This window comes from Notamacropus eugenii, chromosome 5 (genome assembly GCF_028372415.1).
Source record: "Notamacropus eugenii isolate mMacEug1 chromosome 5, mMacEug1.pri_v2, whole genome shotgun sequence".
Lineage (NCBI taxonomy): Eukaryota > Metazoa > Chordata > Mammalia > Diprotodontia > Macropodidae > Notamacropus > Notamacropus eugenii.
In genome coordinates, this window is record NC_092876.1 from 401,915,688 (window position 1) to 401,927,985 (window position 12,298).

The following is a 12,298-nucleotide window of genomic DNA, read 5'->3' on the forward strand; positions in this document are numbered from 1 at the left end:
TGCATGAAATGCAAAGAAATGCAAGTTGTGTTTTCCTGTTTCATGAAGCTTTCAGTCTGGTTGGGGAACAGCAGATGTACATGAAGGGGGGAAAAGAAATTTACAAGATAATTTTATGACATATTTAAAAGAAACAGCAAGTTGTAAATAATAGATATGCAATTTCATATGCAATCATCTTTTTATTATACTGTGTTATGGAAATGCTAGATTTATTCCATAAATAAAAATTAAATTACAAAAAAAGATCTCACAGCAACAAAAGGGCTCTCACAAAGAACGATATGATGATGTACCAAAAAGGAAAAGAATATATGTTAATGGGAGACCCAAGGAGGGAGTAGTCATTGAGGAATGGAATGGTCAAGGAAAGCTTCATATAGGCACTAGTCATGATAAATTGGACATGGAAGGATAAGCAGGATTGGGACAGATAGAAAGAAGCTTACTTTCTATCACTTACTGAGGTGATGTCTTATAATCAGGCAACAAAACAAACACCAACAAGAATCTACTTCAACATCAAAGCTAGACACTGAAAATCCATCGCTAGTGCTTCCTCAGTTCTCTTTTAGAGTAACAACTATGACAAGACATATGTGTAAAGCATGTTTTATGATACCATTTGTAAATTTATGTGACTATCATTTCCAAAATTATTTGAGGCAGCTCACAGGATTGAATATGAAGGAAAATTTGAATAATTAAGCTTAACCAATCAATTAATCAATTTATAAACCTATATTAAACACCTGTTAGATCTCAAGCACTGATTTGGGCACTGGGGATGCAAAGACAAAAGTGAAATAAATGGTCCTTGCCTTTGGTGAGCTTACTTTTGAGGGGAAGGGGAATGGAGAAGGGAAAAATTAACATTTTCTACATTTAAATATAAAATACAAGGTGTTTTCTAGAGGCACACAGGCACTAATAATTAGCATATAAAGAAAGATCTTTGGAAGAAAGCATCTCCTAAGCTGATCTATGAAGAGAGCTAGAGAATCTAGAGAGTAAACATAAAATAAAACAGGCATCAGGTACAGGGAATAAAAGGAATAGATGGTATCTTTCATGAATTTATATTTATTGAATCTATACAACCCTTACTCTGGCCTTTGGCTTGGCATTTTTCAGAAAATTATTTGGAGTATATATTTCTTGTAAGATATCTTGAGATTTACGTGCTAGATATTTTTCTTAAGGTCCATGACTTACACCCAAATCACTCTGGCTCTCATGGAGTGGCCAACAATATGTTCCAAGCCAAGCCCTCCTTGATCATAATTTGGATTCTGCTTGATTCAGATTGGATGTTAATAACAATTGTTTCTGCTTTGGCCAGAAAACCTAAGGGTCTTCCCCTCTCATATTGATTTTTTTTTGAGTAGTTAAAGAGGCCATTCTCTGCCTTATTTATTACCTAGCCTTAATCACTGAACTGGTGTTGACTCAGTGAAACTGAGACCTCAGCTTACAAGGACCAAGGTCTCCTACAACCACCAGGGCCATCTTCAGTTGTCCTGATTTACATCTGGCCACTGGATCTAGAGAGCTCCAGAGGACAAAGTGAGACTGGTGACTTTGCACAGTCCTCTCTCACTTAAATCCCATTCACTTACACGTCTTGGCATCTCCTCCCTGATGTCATAGTCCTTTTCAAGAATGAAGGATAAAAAACAACAAGAAATGACCCTGTACAACTTATGTCTGCCCCACACCACTAAGGGACACAGGACACCAGTGTCCACATATGACGGTAGCATTTACCTTGGGAGGTAGATATTTTACAGATGTAAAAAGTGAGGCACATAATAATTAAATGCCTTGTCCAGGGTCACATGGCTAATAAGTTTCTGAGGCACATCTCAAACTGAGGTCTTCCTGACTTGTTCTCTTGCACTCTAATTGTTTCCTATATGTATATACTTATTTCACTAGGCTTTAAAAGCTTTGTGGGTAGTCACTATGGCATATTTGGCATCCCATCTTTACTTAGCTTGCTGCTCCAAAAACAATAAACAAACCAGCATCTTAGTTATTGATTCTATTTCTCTCACCTGCAAAGACCCATTTCAGAAGATTATGTTAATTTCCACATTTTTTATTCTTGCCATCCTTATTAATTGACTACTTATTAAACTTAGATTTGTCCTTGATCAAACAACAATTACTACTGCTTGATATTAATTTTACCAAAGACCACTGGCAAGGAAACTCAGAATTGTAGTTTAATAGAAGCAAGATTTCTTGCTTTATAACACTTTCATTACACTTTTTTCCAAGACGATGTGTGCCCAAAGATTATCAATATAACAACAGTATTTTACTCTTTCAACTATTAGAGCATTCATTATAAATGCAGATTCATAACTGGCAGTAGGTTTCTATAAAGGAAGGTTTGATTCTGTATCTACAGAATTTCTCTACATTTATCAAAAATGAAATGTAAGTTTCAATAAATTCTTCTACTTCCATTCTTTACAATTTGTCACTGTTTACTATTAAAGCATGTATTATGCCACTTCCACTGCCAGGATGATATGGTTATCAGAACTCCTACTACTTTCTATTACCATTCAGAGGCACTTTTCACAGTTACGCATCATCCCCAACTCCTATGAGCTCCTAAACTTCCCAAGTACAATATTTATTCTTACAATATTCCAAAAAATTTGTGACATGACTTTGTATAATAAATTAGCAATCATATTTTCTGTAAAGTGACTAAAAATGCCCCACAAAACATCATTACTATTTTTCACATAAATATTTATGTGTAGATGTTGTGATGAATACAATAAAAATTCATTTAAAAGTATTTCTAAATTCGGAGTAAATTTTTTGGCACCGTGAATTTTCTGTCACTTGATACTAATTACTATCTTGGGTACGTATTAAACTCTTTAATATTATAGTTATCTTCACACTTGGTAAAACTTATAATCTCTTAAGGAACAGATGACAGTGACCACAAAGAAATGTGGCAAATAATATGGGTATCTGTGACTTCCTGTTCTTCTCATTATATGCCTTATTGAACAGTTTAATAACAACATGATGTAATCTAATTAGAGTATGTATATGTTTCAAAAACTTGAGGTAAGAAGTACAAAGAGAAAACATATACTTCAGAATAAAGGAAAAGATGATTCTAAAATTTGGAAGTGAAACTTAAATGCTTGTCTGCCTCCCTTCCCAACACTCAGAAACTAATGTTCATTTGGTATTGAAAAAAAAATTAGTTTATCTTTTTTCCTTATATTTTATGTGGAAATGTGTGTATATGACATCCATAGTGATGACAATTTCCATATATAAGAATGTTTCCCAAGACTACAAGTGTAATCCTAGATTATGCATCTGCCCACACAGTGCTAAATAAAAATAAGTCAATAAATTCAATGCAAAAATTGGTCCCTGGGGCAATATATACATAAATACACACATGCACAACAGAAGTTTGGTATATTATAAACAAATGGTTTATATTTTTTTTTTACTTTTATACCCATGGTTTTTGTATAATACAACATAAAACAAGGAAGTCGTCGCACTTATCCTTGAATAGTTAATAAAATATCCCAAAAGTATCAAGACAAGGGTGTGTTAGTGAATAGCTAACCATGGAAATAAAAAGACCTTGGTTTCGAGTTATCGTATCTAGTGCCTACCTGCAGAAGTTTTCACAATTTCAGACGTGTTTCTGAGACCCATGAAATCAAATTGATAAAGTCTCCAGGATTTCTGATCTGCTGCCTCCACTGAATTTTTCCTCCATCTATAAATCATTTCTTCTTTGGGGTAGCCATCTGAAAATACAAGACATCCATCAAACTTAGTGGAGAGATTTCATAAGCCATTAATTCTACAGTCAAGTTTTCTGACCATTGATGAGAATTTAAATTCTTGCAGTAGCTTTTACCAGTGATTTCCTATACAGATTCCTAAAGGCATTTTGTAATATAAAGAAATGCAGGCACCATCCCAACAAAATAACGATGTAGTCTATGAAAGGCATATTTTAACCTTAAAATGTTACACATATGTCATTTATTGCTTATAAAATCTTACACTTCTTTACAGAACTCTGGAGGAAAAACATTTGTATTTCTAATTCATCCACATTTTAGATGAGCTAATATTCAAACAATATTTTTGAGAGGAAAAATTTTGATTCTTAACTAATTGTAACTTCTTGAAAATTGATACTTAATCAGAGTCAACAAGGCAAAAGGGTCTTTTAAAATAGAATGTTGAATAGATCACAATAATTCTCACCTTTTTATATCAATGTAGTTCAACTAACATTTATATATCAATTGCAGTCAAATACAGTGCCACAATATAAGACTTCCTGTCAACATGTAATTTTGTACTAACCAAGTAATCATGTAGGATGCTTCTAAATAAGGGAAATGAAAAATATTTTATAGACACACATACACACACATCATAGATGATTTTTTTTAATTTCCCTCTTATTTTCCTTTGTGATTACTACTATGGTCTAGGAAAGCTGTCTGCTACTTGTTTGCTCTATTTGCTTTTAAACAAGAAAAACCAGTCCCTGAATACGCATCTCTGATATTTCAATAGATAGGCAGGTCTAAAGCCTCAGTTACTAAATTTGAATTCCAGAGTTTTATAGCAACTCACATATGAAAGCAAACAGTAATGGAAACCACCATGATACTTGGAGCTCTCCTGCTTCCATGGCCATACCTCACTCTGCTGGGTAATTTGTCTACTTTATGATGATACATCCTTGCTCTGGTTGTCTGAGTATCAAGATGGCCAGTCTCAAACTAAACCAGAACCAGAAAACAATTGGACAATGCCTCATGAAGTTTGTTTTCAATCACTGATTTTGAGAATGAACTTCCCCTCTCCCCATTCTGAAACTAACTTAGCTCATTCCTCTGCTATTATATCAGCACAGAAGGTGGCTATTTCTTCCTCCTGCTGCTAAGTCCATGACCAACTAACATTGACAAAAGTTTTCTAGATCATGAAGAACTAGATTAGATGTGGGGCATCACAAAGCTACTAGGTTTCTGGGGAAAGATTTAAGGTATACCAACAATTTTGGCTACTATACAACTGTTTCTAAAGCTGGCTTTTTGTATTTTACTATTTTTTCTTTCGTGTTAGTTAGGAAGAGGGGTAGCATATGGACTGCTTCATTCCAATGTTCTTAGCGTCATAAAGTATGTGTTTAGAAGAAAAAGTGAACTATAAAAGAACGTCTTTAATGTCCAACTTTTCCTTCAGTTGAGACTCTTTTGTTGCATTGTAAACACATATGACTGGGGTAAGTCACTTAACTCTGTTTACCTCAGTTTCCTCAGTAAAATTAACTAAAGAAGGAAATGGCAAATCACTCCAGTATTTTTGTCCAGAAATCCCCCAATGGGGTCAACAAAGAATCGGACACAACTGAAAGTGATTGAACAACAACAAATAGACATGAAGTCTAATAGCTATTTCGAGTGTGAAGTTCTACCAGTTCCATGGCAATCTGGAGACCAGGAAGTATTCTTTGATTCTTTTCTGTCCACTAGCCTGTACTCTGAAAGCACTTTTCATTGCTCCTCTCAGGTTTATTATAAATGGGCTTAATGTGTTGACTATATGACTTGTGATTTTTTTTTTGATTATCTTAAAATTACAAATAACTTTCTGGAAAAAGGAGATTTACTCTAATAGGGAGGTCACATGATATAGTGGATCATGTATTAGATTCTTGTACTAAGTCCACCATTCATTAGCTTGAGACTTAGAGCAAATACTTTTGTATGATTTTTGTGGGATAGATAACTTCAGTACTTACCCTATAGGATACTAAGGCTAAAATGAGATAATGTATATAAAACATTTTACAAACCTTAGTCTTTTTATTATGATTGATTTGGTATGCTACTTTGAAAAATAATTAATGACGTTTCTTCAGAACTGAAATTTCCCAACATTTTTTCTAAACTCTATTTGTATTCCATTATATATTTTAATTATAAAAATCATACTTATAATGAAAAACCTTTAAAATTTATATTCTTAATGGAGATAAGCCTATCTATCCATGTGGTCAATGTACCACTTTTATACTATAAAATTTATTAACTGGATTCAGAATTTTTTTCACAAAACTTTGGTCCAATTAAGCAAATTGAAGAAAATTTTATGCCTCTTACTCTATAGATTCTTCACCCCATCATGCACTGGCACTATACCTTTATACTTAAAGATTAAAATAACATTCTTTTATAGCTCACTTCTCCTTGAAAACACATAGTTTATATCACCAACAATGGAACAAATCAATTCATATGCTACCCCTCTTCCTAACTAACATGAAAGAGGGAACAGTAAATATAAAAGACCAGCTTTAGGAATAGCTATGTGGTAGTCAAATTGCTTGTATACCTTATGTCTTTCCCCAGAAACCTAGTACCTTTGTGATACCCCACACCTAATCTAGTCATGTTCTAGAAAACTTCTTTAGCTCTATGACTTATTCCTCAGGTCTGTCTTCTAGGGAGCTTGAATCCTGACCCAACTCCCACTTGCTAACTTAAGGCTAAAAAAAAACCCAACTGCATTCTGCCCTAGAAAGCTCTTTTGCAAAAATTTTAAGAACGTTATTTTCTCCTTTTCTACCTTTCTGAATTCTCAGGTGTAGTCATACATTGTGAAAAAAAAATCATCTACATTCTTTCATTCAAGGAAAAAGGCACTGCCTGGTAGAGAACAGAATCTCAGACACCACAGGCCATTACAAGAAATTGCTTTAAAACTGTATTGGAGGGTGCATTATTTAAAAAACTTTTTTATTTAGCATTTTATATTCACCCAAGTACATGCAAAAACAATTTTCAACATTCTTTTTAAAAATCAGTTCCAAATTCTCTTGCTCCTTTCCCACCATCCTCACTGAGAAGGCAAGCAATTTGATATAGGTTATATATGTGTAATCATGCCAAATGTATTTCCATATTAAATATTGTAAAAGAAAACATAGAACAAAATAAAAACCCAAGAAAAATAAAGAACGTAAAACAAAGATGATCTGAATTCAGACTCTATCAGTTCTTTCTTGGAATGGAAAACATTATTCATCATAAGTTCTTCAGAGTTGTCTTAGATCACTGTACTGCTGAGAATAGCTAAGTCATTCACAGTTGATCATTTTACAATATGGCCATTACTGTATACAATGTTCTCCTGCTTCTACTTATTTCACTTTGCATCAGTTCATGTAAGTCCAGGTTTTTCGGAGAGCATTTAGATCATCAATTTCTTATATCAAAGAGTATCCCATCACAATCATATACCATGATTTGTTCAGTCAGTTCCCACTTGATGGGCATTGGGAAAGGAGATTCTTAAACCATAAGGATGGAATCCTTGCTCCTATCAAAAAAGTCACTAAAGGAGCCTTGGATTTGAGATTGAATTCTGCCTCTCTTCCTTCTGCCTGTTTGACTCCTGCCAATGCAATTGATCTCTTGGGGTTTCATTTTCCTTCTTTGCCTATAAAATGAAAAGGACAGGACTCATTGACCTCTCAGGTCCCACCTAGTTTTATAATCCTAGTATTTCTTCTAGGATCATAGTTGTAAGCCCAACCTATACTACAATAAATAATATATTGTTTGGTCATTGAGAAATGAAACTTCAAATGTAAAAGTTAAAATCAATCAATAAACATTTATTAAGCTTGTATTATAAGTTGTGCACCACACTAAGCACTGTATAACATATACAGCTTTACAACTTTAACATTAAGAAATGTCTTTAGGAAAGCTGAAACTATATTGTATTGAAGAAACCAAGAAAACATTCTTGGAACCTTCTATCCTTTACCTTTAGGTTTATTTTTGGTTTGGTTTATTCCAAAACCTATAATTTCTCTGTCTAGAGAACTCCTAATAAGGAAATCCTCCCCACTAATGTAGATCTGCCACTTTTTTGTAACTTAATGGTCTTAGAGTTGTCTGGAGGAATTGAGTGTTTAAGTGACTTGCTCACGGTTATACAGAAGGCACACATGTGTCAGAAGTGGATTGAAAATCAGACCTTCCTGATCTTAAGCCAGTCAAGCCTCATTAGATGTCAAAATGCTTCCTGTTTAAGTTGCCATTAGCATTTAAAATTCTATTTAGAATATCATAATAAGGTAATGAGAGGATAATAGAATCTGATAATTTTCATTAAGGTCCAATTATAGTGACTGAAGATATAACACTTTATTATCTATTATCCTGTCCTTCACCATGAGGAAAGATGTTGCAGTTACTCTATTTTCTCTATAACCTAAACTCCTTGTTTTCTTCTCAGATGAGGAAACATTTCAATTTGGAGGAAGGCCTTAGATCATTGGCAAGCCTACTGTTTGTATCGGTTAGATTGCTATACGTGGTTTTAGTTCCGTTCACCAAAGTGCAAGCAACAATTTGCTATTTTAAGGTTTTTAAATCTGCACATGTGAAGAGGTATGGTGAAGTAGATAGGAAACTGACCTCAAAACCTGGAGGACCTGAGTTCAGTACCCCCTCTTAGAAAGACTCTTTGTGTGACCCTAGATAAGGCACTTAACACCTCAGTACTCTAGGTAGTCCTTCAAAAATATAAATTACCTGGGTAACTAGGTGTCACAGTGGATAGAGCTCTGGGTCTAGAGTCAGGAAGACCCTGAATTTAAATCCAACTTCAGACACTTAATAGCTATTTTACCTTGGGCAAGTCACTTAACCCTGTGTGCCTCAGTTTTCTCATCTATAAAATGAACTGGGGGAAAAAAATGACAAACCACTCTAGTACCTTTGCAAAACAAAAACAAAAATTAAAAAAAAAAACAACAATCCCTCAAACCCAAAGGGGTCATGAAGAGTTAAGTACCACTGAGAAAAAGACTAGATAGCATAACAAGAAACACATAAATTTCCTAGAAAGTACCAATCAGTATGGGTAGAAGTTTTTTCACTAAAGAGATCCCTATACCAACAATAAAAGCACAGGTATAGTTCTTATTCCTTAAATGTACATAAACATTTATGAATAAGGCAAGTGGCTAAGTATTGCAGGAATCATGCCCTCATTTCCTCATTTCCTTCCACCTAGTCCTTTAGATATTTGCAGCAAGTGGTACAAGGAGCAGGCAGTGAGATGGAAAAATAGAGTTCATTGAACAATATCTCTGAGTCTTCATGGGCTCTTCTATCCCTTATGACCAGTTTCTTTCTCAAAATAAGAGCAACTCTTTATATTTATGTGACACTTTAAGGTTTACAAGGCACCTTTTCCACTACAACACTGTGAGCTGGTGCTAGATCATTATGATTTTCATTTAACACAGGAAGAAACCTAGTCTTAGAGAAGTTATGAGACTTGACCAATTGCCACATAGGTAGTAAGTGTCAGAACAAATGTGAGAAAACTGGTCTCTTGATTTTAAGTTCACACCTGTTCCACTACAATGTGCTACCTTTTTTAGACTCAAAATTGCACAGTATTTACTTCATTCTGCAGAGTAATGTAGAAAAAAACCAAAATTCCAGGCTTCTCTCAGTTTGCTGAATAGTAGGGCTCTCAATGCAGCTTTGTCACCGAATACCTGTCACCCCATTTTATAGATAAGGAATTTATCAGAGAGATTAGATTATTTGTCCAAGGTCAGACAGCTAGTAAATGGGGAGTAAGGAGGTAGAAACTATAACATGAATCTGACTCCAAGAGGAGTATTTATTTTCTGCAGTCAACCTCAGAACATTGCTGACTAACAGAAATAAGTAATGGCCAAATTTAGATTTACTAATCATGAGTACCAGAGAATCATAGATTATCAAAACTTGAGGGAACTGCAGAGGTCAATTTATTTCTCAGAAATTTTATTTTTGGGGGTTTCAGCTCTCTCATCAATAAAACAAGGGGATTGGACTAGATAACCTTATAGCCCTCTTAAACTCCTAAAAATCTAGGAATACTTCACCCTAGGCAAATCATTTCCCTTCTTTGCACCTCAGTTTCTATATCTGTAAAATTAAGACATTGCCTTGTGATATGGTTTAAGCCTTTGTTAACCTTTTTGTTTCTTTTATCTTTCATGCAAATACATACATATATGTCTATTTTGGTATGTGATATATGTGCATTATATATGCATACACATATGCATATATGTAAATACATATGCATATGTGTATGCATACACACATATTTGTATATATACACATACATGTAAATATATATCATATGAGCTCTCTCTCTTTGAAATTACTAACGCTCAAGTTTTGTTTTGTTTTTAACCTGGTTTGACAGTCCGTTGGGAGAACATGGAAGTCAGAAAATTTAGAAGGAAAACTTTAAAGATACTTACAAATAGAAATAGCTTTGAATGGAGTATGTATCTGTGGGGCAACTGAATCGTGTTGAAATTGGGTCTAGCATTATTATTTAATACCATTTTCAGTCAGAATGGTGAAAATCAATTTTTTCATCCTTCATAAATATGACTTAGATAAAATTTGTGAACATTGGGTACAATTACTATAACTTGGACTATCTAATTCCCATGGTCTTTGTGGGGATTGAGTGAGATATTTAAAGTGGCTTGCAATCTTTATCAATTATAATGAACTTATTGCTATCACTATTGTAGCTTAAATTAAGGTATTGCCTTGCAGTTTTCAATATTTTCTCCTCAAAATAATACCATTAGGGAAACATCATTACACCTATTTTATAAATGAGAAATTTATCAGAGAGGTTCGATGATCTGTCCAATACAAAATTACAATACAATTTGTCCAATACAAAAATACAATCATTTATCATACAGTTGGTAAATGGTGGTAAGAAGATATAACTATAGCATGAATCCAACTTCAAGACCAGTGCTTGTCTTTCTACAGTCAGCCTCAGAACATTCTTGACTAATAGAAATAATTATGGCCACTGTCAGATTTGCTAACCATGAGTACCAGGGAATCATAGATTATCATAATTTGAGGGGACTGCAGAGGTCATCTTGTTCAACTCCTCCTTGAACAAGAAAATTCTCTACAATGTATATGATAAATGGTCATTCAGACTTTACTTAAAGATCTAAAAAGAAGAATCTACTTCTGAAATACACCATTCGTTTATTCTGGAGCTCAACTTATTACAAGTTTTTTGTTCATACCAAGACAAAATTTGACTGCAACTTTCATCAGTTTCTATGAGTCATCTTTTATTCAGTCAAGTTTAATCTGAAGACTAGTATCATGTTCCTACATCTTCTCTTCTGCAAGTTAAACACCCCTATTTTCTTCAACTATCCTTCATATGACATAATGTCAAGGTTTTCTATCATTCTTATTATCTTTCACTGGATACTCCCTAGTTATAAATGTCCTTCCTAAATTGTGATGCCTTAAACTAAATATAATATTCCATCATCATGTCAAACCATCCCCTCCATGGCTGGGATGATTTGTTAAAAAGCTGACTATTTCTCTTCCTTCCTTGTCCATCCATCCCATCTTCAATTCAAGATCTTCATTTGGCCTCAAAAATTAGAACATGTAGCATAAATATTCCATACTTATTCAGCATATTTCTTGCACAGAAATCTGCAGATGTTAACCCTCACTTACCCTTTCAGACAAAAATATCATTTCTTCTTTAGTATCACCACAGTTCTGAATTTTTTTCCCATAGACAGTGCCATTATTTAAAATTCCAGCCCTTCAAGCAAAATGCTGAAAATAGATTTGACTCCCTTCCTCCCACTCCTCCTAAAAGCCCTCTGTTACTGTGCACCCCAGTGCTCTCTCCTACCACATTCCTGTGAATCATAGAGGAACTACCTGCTTGGCAGTTACACTTGTGTCCAGGTAGATAACCTTTGAAGGGTTCACTTACAGCCATCCATTTATCTATTTCTGGGCCATTCCTTTTTCACTCTGGTGGATTTATGGATAGACTGACAAGTCAAGAGCCAATACTACTTTAAGGAGTATTATCTTGCCCAACAGTCTTTTGTCTGAAAAGAAGCAACATTTGTTTTGAGTGATGGGAGTTAAATGGTAGTGTCCTTGGTTATAGGATTTGACCTACTTTGAGAAATGCATGGAGGGCAAAAGGGGTAAAACTCATTTTGACAGAGACATAAGGAGGCTTTTTTCAGCATCTCATTTCATTTTTACGCAGAAATAAAAATGGAATGCTGCCTTCCTAATCTATCACAATCACTTTTTCTCCTGTCATTGGTGATATATGCCATATAAAAAAATTATACTCATCTGACTTCAAAGAA

At 34.3% G+C, this 12,298-nt stretch overlaps 1 protein-coding gene across 1 annotated transcript in view; it reads right to left on the bottom strand.

Moving 5' to 3' along the window:
• The window catches only part of GABRG3 (gamma-aminobutyric acid type A receptor subunit gamma3), an 860,421-nt gene that overhangs the window by 116,821 nt on the left and 731,302 nt on the right, over nucleotides 1-12,298 (bottom strand). Inside the window, exon 6 of the mRNA XM_072614581.1 lies at nucleotides 3,672-3,809. Within this exon, the coding sequence (XP_072470682.1) occupies nucleotides 3,672-3,809 (138 nt within the window). The remainder of the gene's footprint in view (nucleotides 1-3,671; nucleotides 3,810-12,298) is intronic.